The sequence below is a fragment of the Letharia columbiana genome, assembly GCF_014066305.1.
Source record: "Letharia columbiana isolate WasteWater2 chromosome Unknown Sc0000074_s0, whole genome shotgun sequence".
Taxonomy (NCBI): domain Eukaryota; kingdom Fungi; phylum Ascomycota; class Lecanoromycetes; order Lecanorales; family Parmeliaceae; genus Letharia; species Letharia columbiana.
The window spans coordinates 22,924-44,096 of record NW_023501119.1 but is presented as its reverse complement, the minus strand read 5'-3'; the positions used below and the strand labels follow the sequence as shown (position 1 = coordinate 44,096).

At 51.9% G+C, this 21,173-nt stretch overlaps 5 protein-coding genes across 5 annotated transcripts; 3 read left to right on the top strand and 2 right to left on the bottom strand.

Moving 5' to 3' along the window:
* Positions 1-632: 632 nt before the first annotated feature.
* Positions 633-1,702, bottom strand: HO173_012124 (uncharacterized protein; the record flags this gene model as incomplete). Its single annotated transcript, XM_037313997.1, has 2 exons — positions 633-909; positions 999-1,702. The coding sequence occupies 2 exons, from the start codon at positions 1,700-1,702 to the stop codon at positions 633-635; spliced, it is 981 nt and encodes a 326-aa protein (XP_037159086.1).
* Positions 1,703-5,105: 3,403 nt separating this feature from the next.
* HO173_012123 (uncharacterized protein) lies at positions 5,106-6,343 on the top strand (the record flags this gene model as incomplete). Its single annotated transcript, XM_037313996.1, has 2 exons — positions 5,106-5,158; positions 5,212-6,343. 2 exons carry the CDS (start codon positions 5,106-5,108, stop codon positions 6,341-6,343), a joined length of 1,185 nt encoding a protein of 394 aa, XP_037159085.1.
* Positions 6,344-9,893: 3,550 nt separating this feature from the next.
* On the top strand, positions 9,894-11,854 carry HO173_012122 (uncharacterized protein; the record flags this gene model as incomplete). The annotated part of the gene is made up of 3 exons (XM_037313995.1): positions 9,894-10,294; positions 10,350-10,927; positions 10,986-11,854. 3 exons carry the CDS (start codon positions 9,894-9,896, stop codon positions 11,852-11,854), a joined length of 1,848 nt encoding a protein of 615 aa, XP_037159084.1.
* A 1,404-nt stretch (positions 11,855-13,258) lies between these two features.
* HO173_012121 (uncharacterized protein) lies at positions 13,259-15,054 on the bottom strand (the record flags this gene model as incomplete). Its single annotated transcript, XM_037313994.1, has 3 exons — positions 13,259-14,180; positions 14,253-14,476; positions 14,545-15,054. The coding sequence occupies 3 exons, from the start codon at positions 15,052-15,054 to the stop codon at positions 13,259-13,261; spliced, it is 1,656 nt and encodes a 551-aa protein (XP_037159083.1).
* Positions 15,055-17,924: 2,870 nt separating this feature from the next.
* HO173_012120 (uncharacterized protein) lies at positions 17,925-19,602 on the top strand (the record flags this gene model as incomplete). The annotated part of the gene is made up of 6 exons (XM_037313993.1): positions 17,925-18,007; positions 18,075-18,147; positions 18,316-18,524; positions 18,658-18,797; positions 18,876-18,996; positions 19,050-19,602. 6 exons carry the CDS (start codon positions 17,925-17,927, stop codon positions 19,600-19,602), a joined length of 1,179 nt encoding a protein of 392 aa, XP_037159082.1.
* Positions 19,603-21,173: the final 1,571 nt, after the last annotated feature.

Here is a 21,173-nt window from a genome sequence, read left to right as displayed (position 1 = left end):
CGAGGCTACACAGCGATAATGAGCCCTCGACGCTCATCTCTCACTCGCCCAAACCGCCAAGTAAGGAATACCCGGCGACTTTCGCACGATCCGGTCTAAGAGGGTTTAGGAAATGGATGCCGTGGTGGGTATGAAGGGGAGCGTTGCGTCGTCCACTCTGGGTCTTTTGTGCGGAAGGGTATGATTACCATCGCCCGCTACATTCGCTCTTGACTGCCTTGTTTGTGCCAGAGGATGATAGGTCGCAAAGCAGTGCCAAGCGAGCAGAGCAGTTGGTTCGGTGCGTTACGACCGGGCCAGTTGAGGGAATGCCTTACGAGATGAGGTATCCTTGACAAAGGCCTATGCACATTAGATTTGTAGAGATCATATCTTCGGATCGTGCAGTTCAAGAGCGCACTAGAACTCCCTGTGCTGGGTTACATAAGCATCGTTGAGCATCCCCTGACTACGCCTGTTGATGTTGGCTCTTCAGCCCTTTCTTACCACCCCTCGTCCTATTTCTGCTCATTCCTTCTCTTACTGCTAGATATTATATAGAAAAAGGCATCCCTACTCCACTCACATCATCCAGTTCGCTATTTCTCTTCAACCTTGTCCGCGGCAAGAGCCAATTTGAGAATACTACAGAATCAAGACAAAGACGTGACACCCGGCCGAATAGCTTCCAGCTTCTGCCGCAGCTCCACCCAAACCCGATCTTGCAGTTCGGCCCCCGCATCGCCATTGGTGAGGCCCGCCGTCGGCGTGATGTTGCAGTCCGGCACGTACTGGCCGTGGGATTCCGGTCCTACGCTGGCGCCGTGCACGAGCGTGCGCGCACCAACCTCGGTCGGGCGGGCCAGCATCTTTATAATGAGACGGACGGCGCGGTTGTCGTATTCGCGGTGGAGTTCGCTTTGGCAGAGGCTAGATGCGGCGAAGAAGGCTTAGCAATTGATTGGATGACTACGAACCACATGCAGATTCTTTTCCCACAGGGGGTTAGGGGGAGTTACCCAGGAGCCACACAGTTTACGATGACCCCGCTGGAATTGATGGGGGACAGAACGGCGATTTGCTTGACGATGAAGATCGCCAGCAGCTTCGAGACGTTGTAGCGGTCGAACATGTTGGCCGTGCTTTTATCGTTGAGGGTCGCGAAGAGCTGGCCGGCCGGCGCGTTGCGTTCCTTAAACTTGGCGACCTCATAGAGCTCCGAGGCGGTCACGGTGAAGTGGGTTTGCGTGTTGTATTTCGCGGCCGTCTCGCGGAGCTTAGAGTGGAGGAGGAAGGCGAGCAGGGACATAGAGACCACATTGGTGGTGATGGTCTCTTCGTTGTCTTCGGTCATTCGGAACTTCTGTGTTCCTAAGCCGGCGTTGGCGATGAGCACGTCGACGCGTGGCAACTCAGCCTTGACTCTGTCGGAAAAGGCCTGGACTGAACTGTACGAGCTCATATCGAGGGGCCACACCTGGAGGGTGTCAGATGAGCACAAAGTCGTTGCTTCAACGTCCTTTGCTGCCGTCTTTGCCTTATCGACATTCCGACAAGCAAGAATGACTTGCGACGCCCCAAGGCGAACCATCCAGCGGCAGGCTTCCAGACCCAGACCTGAGCTGGCGCCCGTGACAATGGCAGTCCTGCCCTTAAATGATGCGGTTGGGATGGGCGGTTCGTGGATGAATTGGCGATATACGAAAGCCGCCAAAAAGGACATGTTGGGCGACACAGCTCCTTAGCAAAGCAGACCTATACTTTTGCTTTTCTATTCTGACTGTAGTGTGTTTCTTTACTTTCAGAGCAGCAAAGGAGTAAAGGGAGAGCAGAGATATATAAGCAGCAAAAGAAATTATGATGGAACAAGGACAGCATTCGCAGAATGTAGGAGCGATCTTGATTTCTACGGGAGCAGCTGCAGGCTATGTAGCCTACCAAGCCAAGTAAGCTATACTACATATGGCTAACCATAGCAAGAAGCACCTTTCAACTGCAATGACTCTATAACAATATTACATCTTCTGACAGCCTCTCTAGGCATGTACTTGGACTCACTCTTCGCATAGTCCGTCTTAAAGTCCAGTTCGCCCTTGAGAAGCATGCCGGAGGTGGTATAGTACTGCATCAAGCCCATTATCACAGCCAATGAGCCTCCCTTGAAATGTACTTCGCTCTTCTCCCGGGCTTTAACGATTTTAAGGGCCCGGATTTAAGGTATTTAGGGAAGTTGAGACCCCTATTCGGTGCGCCTATCTATTTCTAGCTCGGCGTCGAAAAGCATGCCGTATGTGGCATAGTGTCGCATCAAGCCGCTGTCATTGTCACAGCCAATGAGACTCCCATGGGATATTAGTCAGCTGATCTCCCCCGGAATACCTAGGTGTACCTACCTAGGTGACGGGCGGCAAGCCTCACGCGAACGTCCATCCTGCCAACATCTCTCAACGATCCTCCCGCCAATAACAAACCCAGGAGCTCATCATGGTCCTCCGTGGGAAACCTTCAAAGGCTTGCAAAAGACGCAGAGCTCGAAGACTAAAGGTGAGTCCCAAGTCCGGCAATCGCTCTCTCCGGAGTCGAGATGTATTTTTGAATGTAGTGCGATCTTCGAGTGGTGCTTGCGGCCAATGTCTCCTAGCGACTACTCTATGCCTTGTGCAGGATACCGGGACACACGTCAACTTCGCATTCGGAATGAAAGCCAATCTGGTGCGAGGAAAGTACTGAAAAATGCACCTCATTTCGGGCCATGGCCCATTCCCCTGTCGATTCAATTTGCAAGCTCGAGATGTTGCACTAGCGACTGCTAGGGAGACATATATTATGGCCTTACGCATGGTCAACAAAACTCTGAAGTCTTCCCAGGAGGCAATCAAAGACACTACGTTGATGGCGTCGCTTCTTCTTGATCTCTTCGAGAAGATCGCGGACAGTGAACCTCGAAACAACAAGTCCTAGACATGTCATGTCAGTTATGGCGGACCCTTGCTCGAGTTCAAGTGCCGGTACGTCCTGGCGACATTCCACTGGTGCCAGCGGTTCACGAGCACCCAAATAAACATCAGGATTAATAAATCTAAATGTCCAAGATCTCATGTTCCCTTCTCGAGATGGCTCAATATGCGAATCTACGCATCGAAATTCGGAAGAGTATCTTGTCTAACGACGAGTACATCGGATTGTCCATGGAGCTGACGGAAAAATACAAGTGCTGGACTTTGAACTGCCACCATTTTGGCGATACTCAACTAGATTTCTGGACCACGATTCGGACAGGACTTTCGATCTTCACTTTGACTCCTACTCCAATCTAAGAGTGTGTCAAGCACGGATTGTTCTCCGAGTTATCCGCATCCTTCTCAGTGAGTCTCTGCTTGAACATCATTTGGCGTCACCTACAAGCGGCAAGTACTTGGCACTGATATGAGTCGCACATGACAACATTGAAGTGTTAGCGGGCCAAGCATGTGCGTGTGTGCCGCAGTATGTGGACAGTGGTGACGCTACATCAGAGAAGTCGGATCTTCTGCACGAGACCCCGGATCAAATCCTGGATCGTGGCCTTGGGGGGGCTCGCCATCCTATACTCCCAATCACCAATTAGACCGCTCTATGCTTGTTTTCCCACTTTATGTCACGGGAAGATCAAAGGCCGTTCCAGGCGTTTGGCCATGGGTCATCGAACAGTTACATTACATAAGCAGCCACTTCTACGTTCGAAATGCTGAAGTCGTCGCTCAAATCCTTCAACGAGAAAGAGATGCCGACCCTTGGGAAGTGTATGCCACGCTTGGCAGCTACGCATTCGCCTCTCAATGGGGGAGACCACAGCCGTGTGACGCCCAGGCATATGAGGACTTGGAAATCTAGGGTATCTCATCACCATCATTTGAATCTAACCCCAATCATCTTTTCATGGCATGAACTCGTCCACACGTGAATTTCACATGCTCAAGAACTTCGAAGAACTTCGCTAGCTCTGAAACTCTCCACCAGTGAGTGCCGCTTGCGGCCAAGATGAGTCTGCCTCTCCTGCAGCTCAATGCTCCCGATGGTCCAAATGGTCCATCCAAAGACCTTAGACCGTCCAGGTTCAATTTGGACCTTCAGTCCTAATAGTCGAAGAAGCTGACATCAAAGCGGTTAGTATATCACTTGCAAGAGCTTAATTAGTGCGCTTGATTGCTGCCAAGAAGCTGACTAAGAGTTCCATTTTCAATCGAAAGCCTTGAATGTGATCCCAAATTATCAGACACTTAATTCGGACCCTCCGTCCGCATGCCTTGGACTGTCTATGGTCCGTCTAAGAGATGCTCGGATGGTCTAGAATGGACCGTGCGGACTGTCCGTCCAGAAACTGGGGACGGACCATCGGGTGTAATGCTCCTGCTGAACCTAGTTATGACCCTTCCCTGCGCCCACTTTTACTGCTGCATGAGTATTACGGCACTCCGAAGGAGCACAGCGCCCTGGAACGGAAAACCCTTCTCTCGCAGTCCTCAATGCAAGTCCGCGGCCGATATGACTCTGCCTTATCATCTGACGTAAGCTGCGCATAAGCTAGACACGAGCCGAGCTCTACCGAGAAGGAAACTGTTCATACTGCTCCTGTCCGCGCGTCGGACATCGGAGGAGGATTTGTATTGTACATTATAGATCGAGTATGAACTGCGCAGGTGGCAGACCATATCCAAGCCTTTGCATTATGTTTCATGGAGGATCTTCATGCGTGTCGGCTGGGACGGCCCTTGAGAGGATCCCTAGCTAAGCTCAACCTTGGGAACTTTGATGTCACCAACAAAAGGCACGGATTGAGAGCGAAGTGATCGGTGGTCAATTCAGGCATCTCTCATCCAGTGCTGAGGCTGTGCCTCGCAATCTTGACCAATGAAGCAGTCGGATCCGTGTGCTGTAGGATTGGCTTACGGAACGTCAAGAAATCCCTTTCACATCCTCAATTACTGAAGTGGTCGCTTCCGTTTCTGGGGCGAAGATTCCAGCACATAAGAAGGCCTAAGGATTTCCCTTCTGCGGTTTTCGAGACCGAGCTTGTCGAAGTTCTCCGATGAACCCGCGCTTTTGTCGTGAATTTCTCAAATTTTCACGTATCTCGAACCTACGCAATGCCTTCCCCCTCGGCATACGATCTTGCGGAATCGGCCTCTGCGAAATGGAGGTACGATCAAGTTTGATCCACCTTGTATAATCGTACCTAACAAACCTCTTAAGACCAGGTGAAGAATTAGCAGCAAGCGGCTTCGTCGCCATAGTATTCTACCTTTTCGTCGACAACAACCTCAGCATCTACCGGATATTCAAGAGGAAGAAGGGTCTCTACTACTGGTGTATGTTGCTCGGAACCTGCGGCTGTTTGATCGACTCCATTGGGGTCGTATTGAAATACTTTGTCCCCAACCCCGAGCCCCTGTGGCCGCTGTACACGCTCTTTCTCTTGGGGGGCTGGACCATATACGCTCCCGCACAGCTTCTGGTCCTCTATTCAAGACTCCATCTGGTCAATCAGAGTCGCAAGCTCCAACGATGGGTACTCATCATGATCATAGCCGTTGCATCCCTGACGATCATTCCAACCTGGCCTCTAGTCTGGCAAGCATTCAACCCCTATAACCCCCGCCTCTCTGCCATCTACTCGCCCAGAGAGGCCATAGTCGATCGGTTCACCCAGCTCGGCTTTACCTTTGCCGAATGCATCCTCAACGGCATCTACATTTGGTCCTTAGCCAGGGTACTCAATCTTATGTCGGGCCTCAGACAGCGCCGCGTCATGACTGACCTCATTTGTGTCAACGTGATTGCTGTCTGCCTAGACATCTTGACCGTGGTCTTGGTATTCCTCAACCAAACGGGCATCAGCCATCCGATCCAGACTTTCAGCTACATTCTGAAGTTGAAGCTGGAGTTCCTGGTCCTGAACCAGCTCATGGCGGTAGCTGGGGGAGGACCCCAGAACGTTATAGGTGCTGACCGACATTATCATCACCCCTCCACGTCGGCCGAGAAGGGTGCGTCTGCTGCGAGTAGCAAAACTTCGAAGTGGAGACTGAAATCTCTTCTAGAGCGGGCAAAAGCAGGTTCTGACGAGGGAATCATGGTACCCTCCCCTACATTGTCTCAAGTCCAGGGGAGGCCCGATGGCTCGGGTTCGCAGATTACGCACGATCACGCCGACGGTGGGAGATGGCCTGTGAAAGCGAAGGTCAAGGAGCGCGGTGCCAAGGGAGCAGTCGGTATTGCTGAAGAAGAAAATGAGGAGGAGGAGAACATTGGAGTCCACACGTGGGAGAACCGCGGAAAGTTGGTCATGGAGGTCTCTGAGTTTGAGACGGAGTGTCATGCTTGAACGAGAGACGCCTTCCTTTGGGCGAGCTTGAAGGATTTCAGTCTGTGAATGGAGCGAGCGAGAGTCTAGGAGAATAGTTTTCAGTGCAGTATCTGCACGATGATGACGTCTGCAACTGTAGCCCCTGAGTAGATACGCCTGATGCTTTCATATGCGCTATGCCTAGTCTTAGATAGCAAGCCGTACTCACAACGCAGATCAGCTGGCAAGTGCCAGAGTGTCTCAACCGGTCTGACATCTCGAAGCCCAAGATTTCCCGCGAGGACTATTCCGATCTCGGTCCGATTCGGACCTGCGGCCCATCCACGCGCAGGTCCACAAAGGTGCCATCTGCAATCCTGTAAGATCTGGATCCGTTCGGCCTTTTTTTCTCCTCAAAATTGGTAGAGTGCATCGGAGCCTGACCCGTGTCGACTATTGTGTATCCGGTTGCAAATAGGATGCTCGAAAGAGAAAACTGTTGCCGATCCTTCACGATACGAAGTATCAATCCCGAGCACGGCGCGGATATCGCAGTCTGGACCTCCTCCAATGTAGATGTCCGCAAGATCTTCCACAGGACGAGGCGCGCCATCTCGTGTTCCACCTGCATGTGACCACTGAGCATCCGGCGACTTTGGGTTTCCAGAAGCCTGATCTCAGCGTTTTTAGAATCTGTGCCGCTGATCCAAGGTCGTGGAAGTTATCTCAAGTAGTGGAGCCGTTTCGGCGATTTCTCTCTCGAAGAGGGTTACCGGATTTGAACGAGATGTCGGGTGTCCTCCCGAAACGAGATCGTGGAGAACCGAGAGCTTGCTGATGAAGCTTTTTTGGCCGTCGCTGAGAGGTGTGGAGAAGAAACGGAATCTATGTTGAAGGAACATGATCTCCGCCTGAACACCAACGCGAGGCCTCTCAAGAGACCATGTCCCGCAAGGACTGAAATTGGAAAGAAAAAAGGGCAGTTGGACGGAAGCAGACTAGACTTGACATGACGAAAGGGTCTTCGTCGCCCAGCCCTTGAGGCATTAAGCATGGGTATCCTGTATGCTTCTGGGGTTTCCTCGGTGCTCGATCGTATACATGCTTCTAAGGCAGAGGATCGATAGATTGCGTACTTGCGGAATTCTCCGAAGGGTCAATAGCGTGCAATCTTTTGAAAAGACCATCAAGTCGAATACAACTTCTCAAGATTTTGGTCGATTAGGGTTGAGAAATCCCGATCAGCTTTTTGAATTTCCCCCGGTTTGCCGTGTGTCTCTAGACGGGCCTATTGGATGATCTGTTGACATATCTTGTACTCAGGAACTTCATCCGGTATTTGTAAGTTAACGCATACGCGCCGTTTCTTTAGGCCGCCATATTTTTTGCTAATTAAGATTCATGTAACGACGATATAGATAAAGAGGTGAACCATGTATGATCGGTCGTAATAACGTGATGGTTGAAAGACGGGCGGCCTCAGCGTGGCCATGCAATGGTGGGTTAGCAAGGCAAAAGAAAGGAGTCGACTGTCTCTCTTCGAGTCCTCATCTAGCTCTCCAGTAAAGAGACGACGTTGCTTGTATTCAGGACGTGTCCTTATTTGGACATCGACCGCAAAAACCCATTGCTTTTGAGGATGATAAGGAGAATCTTAAAGATGACGCCGATGAAACGGCTAGTCAGATCTCGGGCGGGAAGAATCGAATTTTCATTATTAGGAGTAATACAGGCTGCAACGAGGGAAAAGCCAGCATTACGCTGAGAAGCCATCGAAGGTCAGCCGCGCAATGGTCGAGGAAGGAAGGCCGGCAGAGGCAAGCAGAGGCAAGAAGGCCCAGAGCGGCCGAGTCTAGGAGATACCATAGTCCCTGACAGTCCCTACACGCCACAGAAGAGAAGCATCAACATCCGTAACCCACATCCCAATACCGAGAAGAGCCCAATGCCGTTGAGAGGTATTGAAAGAAGATTCAATTCGAGGTTTGATCGACAGCGCGCGAATTTTCGCTGCCGACGAGAGAGATTGCTACGCAGGATGCTTTGAACATGAAGTCGAACCGAGGATGTTTGACGCGAGGTTTCAAAAGAAGGTCGACAGGCTCGTGCTTTCGACTAGAGCAATCGATAGAGCATCTAGAGCCGAGATGATGAACTTAGATTGCAGGATGTCTGCAACGAAGCCTGGATAAACACGTCATAGAAGGAAGGTTGTCACATGTCCTACCTCTCCCTCGAATCGTATGAATCTGGGACACCTCGGCCCTCCTGACGAAGATGATCGAAGTGCTCAAAAACCCCCCCACAAAGCCAACTATTATAATCTCCACAAGCCCGACACTGTCACATACTGCTATCCTGCTCCCAGCCATCCCTGCAGAAAGAGTAGAAGAACCTTCTACAACCATCACTGTCGATCATCACTGTCGTCTTCCGTTCACAATCCGTACTCGAATATCGTCCGTATATATGCAGTCCTCTCCGCCTCCTTCTGCAAGCCAGCTACCCGGCGATCTTTCCAAGCACGAACTCTATCATCAAACCTCGCCTCGTGATATACTCCGCCCATCTATATGTCGTCTCCATCAATCCCCTTCAGGCTTATGACTTTCCGCCGCAGTATCTATATCCAATCCAATTAAAGATCCGACCCCTTCTTCCTAGCCAAGTATCTTGTAAAGCAAGGCGTGGCGCGTAGATGCGTCTCCAGATCCGAATCGACTCCGAAGAGTACGGGCCAGATCATACAATTGGTTCTTGCATTGTCAGTCGCCAGCGCAGTGGCAAGAGGTAGAGCAGCCATTGTGGAATTTGCGGCATGCGCAGCGGAAGGTGCAGTGTTGTGTGGACGTCCCGAGGGGGAGAGGGTGGGTTCTTCGACCTAATGGGGCTGTCAGAGGAAAGAAAAACAAGAATAATCGGGGCCGTGGGTAGGACCCTGTCTTACCTGCGTGATTTCTACATCGCCGATGCCAGGACCACGAGAGGTCTGGAGAGCTATACCAACCTTCCCCAGTCGTGGGCTTCGGGGTCAAGCTGCGCTTGATCCATCTCAGGGCGCGCAAGGAAGGGAGCGTTCACGACAGGGAGCGAGTGGAGTAATTCAAGACTTTAACACCATCTTCAATGAAGCGACCTCGCTGTCGACAAGGGTAGAGTACGCGTGGCTGTTTTGAAACCATCTCTCCCAAAGAGTATTGCCCTAATCTGATGTTGACATCCAGGCGGTGAAGTGGCATTTCATATTCTCCAGGGTCTGACTTCTAGGCGGGACTAGCCTGCAGATAGCGCGGTTCCAGGGCCCACAGATACCCCACTGGATCCTTGGCTTCCAGACCACTTCGGCTCCATCAAACATAGAGTACTAGTATTATTTTGTCCCCGCTCCCACGCTGGTCGGTGGATTGAGCCATGTGGGGTTGTTGGCGTATGTTTATTTCATGATGCTTCTTTCAAACCTTTGGCCAATTGGCCGATCCTCTCTTGCTCCTTTTGATCCTATCGCCATCTGGTGTCATTCCCTTCTTGCCAGTTGAGAATTGAATTGGAGACTGCAGTACGCCCGGACACAGCCTTCCTGTCAGCAAAAATGGGCAGCACAGACGACCACCCCAGTCTCACCTCCTTCCTCTCCCACAAATACACCCACCTCGTCATCGGCGGCGGTACAGCCGGTCTCGTTGTCGCAGCCCGCCTCTCCGAAAACCCAGATATCACCGTCGGCGTCTTAGAAGCTGGGTCCGCAGCTTTCGACGACCCGAAGATCAACGTGCCAGGTCGCTTTGGAGAGACGTTGGGCTCGGACTACGATTGGCAGTTTGAATCTACACCACAGCCTGGATTGAATGGCAGGAGCTTGCCGTGGCCGAGAGGGAGAGTGCTGGGAGGGACAAGTGCATTGAATTTCATGACGTGGAACAGGGGGTGCAAGGAGGACTATGATGCTTGGGAGGAACTGGGAGCGGAGGGGTGGGGTTGGGAAGGGCTGCTGTGAGTCTTTTATGGCCATAGGCATAACCTGCATGTGGGATTGACGATCAAGTAGACCCTACTTTAAAAAGAGCGAGACATTCCACCAACCAGACTCCGAACACCAGTCCAAACACAAATCGATTTTTGACCCCGAGCAACATGGTACCGCAGGCCCTCTACAAACAACGTATTCAGTCACATACGGAGCCTCCCACCAGCACTGGCACGCTACCCTTCACAAACTGGGTATCGAGACCAACAGCAGTCATTTCTCCGGCTCGAACGTTGGTGTTTGGACCTCACTTACAGGCGTGACGCCAGATAAGCGGGAAAGAAGCTACTCAGCAACTGCATACTACAGACCCAACAGTGGCAGGAAGAATTTGCACCTGTTGACAGAGGCGTTTGTGCAAGAAGTGGTTCTGGAGAAGGAAGGGCAAGCGTGGGCTGCAAAGGGTGTGCGGTTCACACATGATGGTGAAGAGCATATCATTAGGACTGAAGGAGAAGTGGTCATCTGCGCTGGGAGCGTGCAGTCGCCGCAGCTCCTGGAGCTATCCGGGATTGGCAACCCAGAAGTTCTTGAGGTTGCGGGTATCGACGTCAAAGTTGATAATACAGCCGTTGGGGAGAATTTACAGGAGCACATGAGTAACTCTCTCGGGCCGCCCGTTCGATCATCGATAGAATATGCTGACACATTTAATAGTGACCGCCATGATCTTTGAAATCGCCCCTTCAATCGTCACACCTGAAGACCTGCGTGCCGATCCAAAGTTGGCTGAAGCAGCAGATAAAGAATACGCCCTCTCGCAATCCGGCCCCCGTACCGCAATCCCCTCCTCTGTCGCCTACCTACCCTTCTCCCACTTTGTCTCTCACGAAGAGCTTTCCTCTCTGGGCAACTCCTTGCTCTCCCAATCTAGCCCCAAATCAAAGCCCAGCGACCGCATCCTCGTTAACAGACTCTTGGCCGATAAGAATCTGGGTCAAATCGAATGGAACTTCGACGTCAGCAATTACAGTCCGTACTTTAAATCCCTGCCGGGAAAGAAGTACGCGACGATGCTGCAGATGCTACAATACCCGTTTTCAAAGGGGAGCATACACATTCCTCCTACCCAGCAAAAGAACGGCTCCAAAGCAACCGCCACGGAGAAACCCGTCATCGATCCAAGATATTACGATGGCAAAGGCGGGGAAGTCGATTTCAAGATGATGGTGGCGTCCCAAGCCTACGCCGATAAAATCTGTTCCACCCCTCCGCTCTCAGACATCATCGTCTCCCGTGTCTACCCTCCTTCAGATCCTACAGACCCAAACTACAATTTCGCGGACTGGGTCCGCAACTCTACGATCACGGACTGGCATCCTATAGGCACTTGTGCCATGGGGGGAAGAAGAAAAGAAGATGGATATGTCGTTGATAGCAGACTGAGGGTCTACGGCACGAAAGGGTTGAGAGTATGTGATGCGAGTATCATGCCACTGCATATCAGCGCGCATCCGCAGGCCACCATCTATGCGATTGGCGAGAAGGGAGCGGCGATCATCGGGGATGATTGGAAGGGACGATAGAGAGGAAGATATGGGGGAGAGGAAGAAATGGGAGAGAGGAAGAAAGAAATATACAAGTAGATGTACAGGAGACTTGGCTATATAGTGAGGTATATTTACGAAAGTATTTCAGCCATGCAAATGTACAGCTCCCAGAGTTCAACGTCCATATATTAAATATATGAGCTGTCATATACATACACACCACATGTACCAATCAAGGCATCCCTCCCATCCCCATCCCCCACCCCCACCCTCCTCCCAACAATAACACCAAAACCAATACCCTACCCCAGAATCCTCCCGCTCCCAAACAAAATCCCCCCTCCACTTCCCCCCTCCACTTCCCCTCCACTCCCCCCCACCCCTTCCATCCATCCATCCATCCATCACTCCCCCCACTCCCTCACCCATCAATGTAACAAACAGCCTATGAAACCTTCCTTCCTTCCTTCTTTCCAGCAGAAGCATTAGAAGCACCACTAGCAACGGATTCGGGTTTTGATATTTTTCAATACATAATCCCGTGCGATGTGGGTGGATGGATGGATGGGTGGGTGGATGGATGGATGGGTGAATGGAGCATTTATTTGGGATATAGGTGGTGGGATGGGATGGTGGTGGTGGTGGGATAGGGCAAAGGGGGTGCGAGGGGTGGGGGTTGAAAGGATAGGGTGGATGGATGGAGCATTGGGAATAGTGGTGGTGGTGGTGGGATGGGATGGTGGTGGGGGATGGGATGGATGGTGGGATGGGATGAGTGGTGGTGGTGGGATAGGTTGGTGGGATGGGATGGGATGGGATGGGATGGGATGGGCTGGGATGGGATGGTGGTGATGGGTAGGATGGGATGGTGGTGGATGGAGGGATAGGGTGGATGGATGGATGGAGCATTGGGAATGGGAATAGGGTGGTGGGATGGGATGGGATGGGATGGTGGTGTTAGGATAGGGCAAAAAAAAAAGGGGGGGGCGTGCGCAGGGGTGGGGGGTACAGTAGAAAGGATGGTGTGGGTGTGGGTGTGGGTGTGGGGGGGGGTGATGGGGAGGATAGTGTGGGGGGGATGGGGGCCAAGGGGAAATAAATAAATAGATAGATAGATAGATAGATAGATAAAGTTGGATGCATAGCTTTTGCGTCTGACATACGTCTCTACGGTATTTATTTACCTACTTACGTACCTACTCCAAAGTACTTGCGGGACAGTCAAGACCAGACCCCAAACCGAAACCGTTCTATTCAGCCCGCCTAGCGCCGGGATAGATGATAAGTACCTTAGATAAACATCACCACTTCTCATTTCGTCGAAAAAGGATGGATGGCTGGTCGGCAATCCGTCGGATTATATAGACAGACGGACGGGCGATCCATCACATCCGGACACGCACACCCCGCACGGCCCGCGGATCCGCTCGCTCCCCCTCATCACCGCCCCACAAGCTTCAACTCCAACCAGCGCATCGGCGGAAACGTCACGCACGTAAACGCAATGGCGACCCAGGTGCCGATATCGCCTCCGTAGCCGCCGACGTGCTTCGCCACGGGCCCCGCGTACCACGCCTGGTACATGCCGATGATGGCGCCGGCCCAGCCGATGAGGAAGGCGACGAGGGCGGCGACGCCGAGCGGGAGGCGCTTCCGGTCCTCCCAGGCGGACCAGTCGAAGGGGACGCCGCGGAGGCGGCGGAACAGGATGTGCTCCTCGAGCATAATGGTGACGAAGATGGAGATCCAGTAGCCCATGAGGGCGAGGAAGTTTTCGAAGATGTCGAAGAGGTGGTCGCGGCCCGCGACGCCGCAGACGAACTCGACGATGACGACGGCCACGACCCAGAGCCAGCGCGGGACGGCCTTGAAGTAGCGGCCGAGGATCTGCATGTCGATGGCGGCGGCGTAGGTGCCGGGGATGTTGTTCTGGATGGCGGAGAGGGCGAGGATGACGGTGCAGAAGCTGCCGAAGCCGCCGAGGCCGCCGTAGCCGGCGAGGAGGAGGGCGCCCGAGGACGTGGCGTAGGCGGTCTGCCAGGCCGGGGTGATGGCGACGCCGCAGCCGAGGCCGACGCCGATGATGTTGACGAAGATGAAGGACGAGGCCAGGCCGAGCCAGGTCATGAGGAAGGTGAGCCTTTTGCTCGTGTGGGTGGGGTAGTAGACGTAGAAATCCGAGCCGGCGGCCGCCCAGCCGACGGGGACGGAGTACTGGAGGGCGAAGAATGAGAGGCGGTTGGCGGTGATTTCGCCGGCGGTGCCGGTGATGGGGGCGCTGGATTGGAGAGCGGTGTTGAAGTGGGGACCGGCGGCGCCGATGAGGACGAAGAGGGCGATGACTTGGGGGATGAAAGCCCATCTGATGAAGGGGATGAGGTTAGCTATGATTGGGGGCCGGGGGTGGGGGTTCGGGAAGGATGTTTGTATGTACCTTTCGTATACGTGCAGGACAGCCATGCCGAAGATGGCGACGACGCCGATGATGAGAGCGGCGATGATGATGCCCACGATGATGGTCATGTGCCCACCGTTGACGGCCGAGAGCATCTGTCCGGCGATAATGCAACTGATGACGCCGTATCCGATCATCAAGATGGCATTAAGGATGGCGATTAGCTTCGCTGGCCAGTATCCCATTACATATCGAGCCACAATCTAGGATGCCCATCAGTAAAGAGTCATTGCTTTAACTGGCCCAGTCGTATGTCTCAGGGCAAGCATACCAGTGTCCGATTACCACTTTCAGCACCCCATGTACTCGTGTATGAAGTTGGCACGGATCCCAGCGCGCAACCAAATACGGTCAGTAAGACACTGTCCACCCAACCCAGATTAAAGGCCAGTGGGCCAAGGAAGCCGACGGCTAGGTTGTTCACCGTGACATTTACGCTGAACCACAGGATGCACATCTGGGCGTATCCCATGAGTGATATGTCATGTTTTTCCTCTGGTAGCACGCGAGTGATGCCTCGCGCCTCGAGACCGGCGAAAGCTTCGATCTTGTCGTTCCATCTTTTCAGCCTGCCTCTGAGGACGACGGGAGTGGGTGGTATGTCGTGAGGACCGAGAGAGGAATGGGAGGTGTGAGTAGTATTGTCTTCGGAATTACTGCCGGTGAACGAGGACACGTTGATGTCGGCATCTTTATCGTTCAATTCGCCACGCTTCTCCACGTCGTTTTCAGGTATCTGATGCGCGGCGGGATGGTTGAGGGGATTGTTGGCGAGAGTCATGATGGCAGTCGGGGAGGCGATGATACTTGTCGTTGAAGTATCTGTCGCAACTGCGACGAGATCAATCGAAGTGGGCGATATTGGGGGGTGGGGAACCGGAAGATTAATAGATGGGGTAGAAGGTAGTACGCAAGTGTTACATGCATGACGGTAGGATAATGCATGGCTGTAGCTCAGCTCGGGAAAAGGCGAGCCATGGGTCTCGTTTACAGTAGATCCAAATGTGCCCACTCGGCGGCGAGCACGGGATGGTTCATGGCTTCATGCACGGATCAGCAGTACCTACTTAGTAATAATGGGCCATGCCGGATCATATCTCGTTGGCATTGGCGTGCCTCTCTTTCCGTTGGCTTGGAGTTGGCTTACACCTGAAGCTTCCAACCTGCTGTGCATTAGATGATTAGTGGGGGGATTAGTGGGGTATTAGATGCATATCTAGCGTCATCCAACACATGGTTAAGTCGCAACTCGCAAGTCGAATCTAACTCATGCAAGTCGTAATCGACTTCAGGACTAGGCCTTATTCTGATTAATGCATAACCTTACCTTATTTACCTTCCTTACTTGCCTTTCCGCTTGCTGTACCGTCCACCGAACGCAATTCCCGCGTCACCTTCAGGGTCTAGATCCCGGAGGCATTAGGGATCACGCAAAATCAGACTTTCACAGCAGCCGGTGAGTTTCACACGAGCTTCACCATTTCAAACTCATCTCCAAAGTCAGAGGTACGAAAAGCCATCCAGGCCTGACCATCTCTTCACTCAATCACCAGCTTAGGTACTTCTTGCTATACCTTACCACGTGCTTGAGATGATTTGGCCACATGGCAGTTTGAACTCCTTGCCATGGGCGCATGAACAAGTTCACGCACTGTTGTTGGTTTGATGCCTGAGGAAGGTCCAATTCATCAGCAGTTCGTAATCGTCCTCGTGTTTGCCAGAACTTGGGACCCCGAGAAATGATTTGGGGGCCCTGGGGAATGTCCAGGCCCTTTGAACGAAAAGGTTTGGAAGAGATGAAGATCAACGCGATCAGATGAAGGCCAATTGGCCCGATTGATGACTGTCCTTATCTACCTAGTCCACCGGTCCTCTCATCGACTCTTACCTAGTCTTCTCATCGACTCTCATCAAAGATCTGTTGGATAAAGTGGAAAAAGGAAAGGAGGGAAGAAAGGATGAAAGCGAAACGTGAAAATTCGCGAGTGCCAAGAGACGATGTTGATAAACCCCACGCTATACGACACTAGTCAGGGGCACTCCGATCTTCTACTCGAGAGGCCGAGGACTGGTCGAGCTTGGGCCTGTCCCGCGCTGAAAAGTCCAGGCCTCACACAAACCTCGCTGGATTTTACTTTACGCTAAACCCCGTTCAAGGAAAGCGCAAACGGGGAAGCGGAGCCGCAGCAGTCCGGTGTAGTGGGGTCCAAAACGCCATTGTCACGCCAATTCTTCACGCCACCCAATGGCCTGCTCGTCTGCTCGCTTGGCTGATCTAGTACATGTGGCCTAGCAGGTGGCTAGCATGGGGGCAGGTGGGAGGGATATTGAGGGATTGTACATGGAAGAGGATCAAGTATGATCCGATGCTTCGGACCGCTGTCAGCCTAACTTGTAGCTATTCAGCCGGTCGAAGAGAAGAGGCGAAGGAGTAAAGATAGTCTTGATAGTCTTGCTTTTCCTCCAATCATAATACGAGTAGACGAATAATAGTAGTCATGCATTTTACCCAAACTCAGTTCATTATTTGACTCCCATTTTGATACGGATATTCATCGTCAATTATTGCTCCGATATCGCTGCCGAAGCCTCCAAGAGCCATGAGCTCAATTCTGGGACTGGGAAGTGTGAACTTGTGCGAGACCATCACATGTCATCACAGACTCGCTAACACAGACCGCATGCGCCGTCACGGCACAACTTGATAAAGTGCCTTGGAATTGGAACGCAAGAAGAAGAAAGCAAGGGAAAAAACGCCCAATCAGGGGTTGGGCGATATTGACTTTGTTACGCGAAAGATACTTTGCAAGCATATTCCCCGCTTGGAAATCCCGAGGCCAAACTTTTGGGACTCTGGGAACGGGATGGATCTGGCCTACTTACCGTCCCTCTGCTTTCCCTAACCAATAATCGCCCACCCATTGTGCCCTTCTTCTCTTCCTTTTCCTTTTCCTTTTTCCTTGACATTCTGCATATGCACCTGCACGCATCGGGAATTCACTTGACCCTCTTACATGATTGCAGGGAGTAGGAATGTCAATGCTCCACCCACCAGTTCTACCCACCAGTTCTATCCAACTCGGTGTGTTGATCAACGCTCGGCAGCTCTTGCCAGACTTAATATACGGTACGTGGGATAACATTCAAACCGTTCTTTTCTCATCCTTACTTCCCAACACTGCTCTATCCCTTTTGGGCAATGGCCATGGAGACTTGCTGGGATCGGTCCGGGGAAGAGAGGCTGGCTCCCGATCTCGTATGCTTAGCTTCCAATCATCGCTGCTGCCCAAGCAGTCACAGTCACTTTGTCCTCTGTGCCATCCCATCCATCTTTCCTAGCGTAAGGTACGTGCAATTCTCTTGAGCACAATTCTCCATTTTCGAATCACTTCACATGTCACAACGGTCAGATAAGGTACGGTAAAGGGGAGCGGCCGAGGCTGATAATAAACAAGTACCGGCGCACCATCTTCGGGACAAATTCGTCTTCACTTCTCCGAACTTCCAATCTTCCAACATTCGATGCACCTTTGGTACACTCTCCGCCGTCAGCCTTGACACCAAGTGCTCTGTTCACGTCGTCTGCACTCCACCATCGTAGCTCGTGTGACTCGCCAGGCGAGGGCACGAAATTCAACATCCCACTACATCATGGGGATGAGCGAAGCACAATCGCTGGCCATCGAGTCATGGACCCTCTATACAATTGCTATTCTGGTCGTCATTGGCAGAACGTAAGTGAAAACCACCTACAAGGCTCTCTCTCCTCTCGCACAGGCTAATTGACTGACATGCCTCCAGCTTGTCTCGAAGGATTCTGCTTGGATCTTTCAAGAAGCTGCAAATCGATGACTATATAATGTACTTTGTCGTCGTACGTTCCTATTCCTTCTCCTCCCCCCCCAATTCATTTGCCCCGTGATTCAAGACGCCTGTTTACCATCATCCTACTCAACCACCATACCCGAGCACAGTAAAAACTCCTCACGCAGCAAAGCTCTGGTCGTCGATATAAGGCTGACCATACGATCAACGAGGACAGTGTTGCTATACCATAGTGATAGTCGGGATCAACCAGACGGCCGTGAATCTCAATGCCTACCTACCTCCGTCCTTCCTCGCAACTATCACACCCGCTGAAATCCAGAACGCAATCTACGGCTGCAAGTGGACGTTCGCTACGGAAATGACAAAGTTGTCAACGGTCTGGGGTTGCAAAGCTTGCCTGCTAATCTTGTATAACCACATGACGTGAGTCGCACCCCACATACGCCTGCCTGTAATGCTCCTGGTGGATTGTGAAGGACCATTGGAAGACACACGAGAAGCTTGGGAAATGGACGTGAACGAAAAATGAAAGACGGCTAACCTAAGAACGACGTAGTAAGGGACTGCCGAGATATCATCGTGCGGTCAAATACGTTGCAGCGTATACCCTGCTCGGCTACATCATTGTGATGATCCTTTTCTTGGGTGTCTGGTGTCGGCCTGTGAATTGGTACTGGAAGGTCCCTGTTCCCAACTGTGAGTATCTGTTGTTTCCACTAATTTCCCCCTGGAGAATGAACCAGCAGCTGACTAACTGTCTTTTCAACGCCACAGCGCAATGTGCGAGTTACTACAACCATCTCATTGACGACGCCGTATTCAACATCACATCCGATCTGTTAATCCTCTCCCTACCCATCCCATTGCTCATCAAGGCACAACTGCCCCTCAAAAGGTCCGCAAACAACCATCCAATTCGAAACATCCCTCCACTAACCTCTCCTCCAGAAAAATCGTCCTCTTCGGCATCTTCTCCCTCGGTACCCTCGTCATCCTCTGCGCCATCCTCAACCGCTACTACAACTTCACCGCCGGCTACGGCTCCCTCATCTACCTCAACTGGTACGCCGGCGAAACCTCCACCGCCGTCATCGTCGCCAATATCCCCCACCTCTGGCCCCTCATCTCCCGCGTCTTCGGCCTCGGCGCCTTCAAATCCTCCGCCGGCCCCGACTCCTCGAACCGCTTCCACCTCTCCTCGAACCAGGGCATCACCTCCCGGCGCCGCACCGCCCACCACGGCCTCGACCACGACGGCTACATCCGCAGCGAGAGCGAGGAGAGGATCGCCGGCGGGGGCAATGGCGGCTGGGGCACCAAGAGCATGGGCGACGGGGACGTCGAGCTGGCCCACGCGAACGGCGGCTTCGACACCAACGTCGTCGGGGGCAGGAGGACCGACGCGCCCGTTTGGGGCATGCCGATCCACGATTCCGGCATGGATGATAAGGACCGCATTATGAAAACCGTGCATATTAATCAATTCAGTGAAAATGACTGAGAGGGGGGATTCCCGTCTCGGAGACGGGAGAGGGGCTCAGTCGTAAGGAGAGAAGACCGGACAGGCATCGTTCGCAGAGCAATGCCTCTCAGAGCTCGAGCGTCGAATTGCGCGATTCCATGGTACAGATGGATAAATGTTTGGGGCAACTCGGATTACATACTTCTATGCCAGGTATCCGTGGCGAGGTTTACGTTGCCTGGCTTGGATCGGTGCTGGTCCCGGCTCTGGCGGTGTAGGATTGTATATGTGTGTGTGTGTGTGTATTGCCGCGTTTCTGAAGCGATGATACTCTCACTTTTGGCTCTTTTGGGTTTATATGTGTGTGTATATAGAATGGATATAAATTTCGTTTGGCTTGTCTTTCTTTTCTTTATCTTTCTTTTCTTTGCTTTCCGTTCTTGTCTTTTTTCCCCTTTTCTTATCTTATCTTTTCTTCTCTTTTCCCCCTTTTCTTTTCTTTCCTTTTCTTATCTTTTCCCCCTTTCCTTTTCTTTACTTTTCTTTTCTTTTCTTACCTTTTCCTTTCTTATCTTTTGTTATTTTATTTTTGCCTTTCTTGTGTTTTGCCCCGTTTCTTAAGCTTTGATACTCTCGCTTGGCTTGGCTCGGTGCTGGTTTCGGCATATGGTGGTGTAGGATTGTATATTGCGTGTGTGTGTGTGTGTGTGTGTTGCAGCGTTTCTTGTAAGCGATGATATTCTCACTTTTGCTCTTTTGGGTTTATATGTGTGTGTATATAGAATGGATATAAATTTCGTTTGGCTTGTCTTTCTTTTCTTTATCTTTCTTTTCTTTACTTTTCTTTCGTCTTAAGCTCTTTTCTTAGCTTTTCCTTTCTTGTCTTTTTTCCCCTTTCCTTTCCTTTTCTTTACTTTTCTTTTATTGTCTTTTCCCCCTTTCCTTTCCTTTTCTTTACTTTTCTTGGCTTAGCTTAACTTGGCTTGGCTTGTCGCCACAGTGGGACTGGGGGTCAGTCGGTCACATGACATGCCCCTGTTTCATGTTTCATGGCCCTGTCGGTACCCCCGCAAGGGGTAAGGAAGGAGACAGGTGTCCAGTACGAGCTACCTATATAGCCACCTGTTTCGCACCCGTCAATGGCTCTTCAACTCGATCTCGTCTCTTTCGGAGCCATTGCATAGATACTTTTTTGTCCCACCCACCCATCCACACTTGTACATGGCCGGCTATCATTCCAACTCCAGGTCTAGGGGAGTTTTCTTGCGCTGGGGTACGAGTACGAGGAATTATGCCTGTTCGGGCTTGCTGTGTAGGCCTGTTTATGTTGTAGGCTTGCTATCCTCGGCGTGGGACGGCGCAACCACTATATACACTCTATGTGGGCCCCTATGCGGGCATTGATTGATGCGTGGATGCGTGGTCATGAATGGGACAACTAAGGCTTGGCTTGGGTTGGGTTGGTTTGACTTGACTTGACTTGAGTCTGACTTGACTTGACTTGACTTGACTTGACTTGACTTGACTTGACTTGACACCACTCCCTGACTTTCCCCTCCCTCCCCTTCCTTCCTCTCCCCTCCTCCCTCCCTTCCTTCCAGCGAAATCAG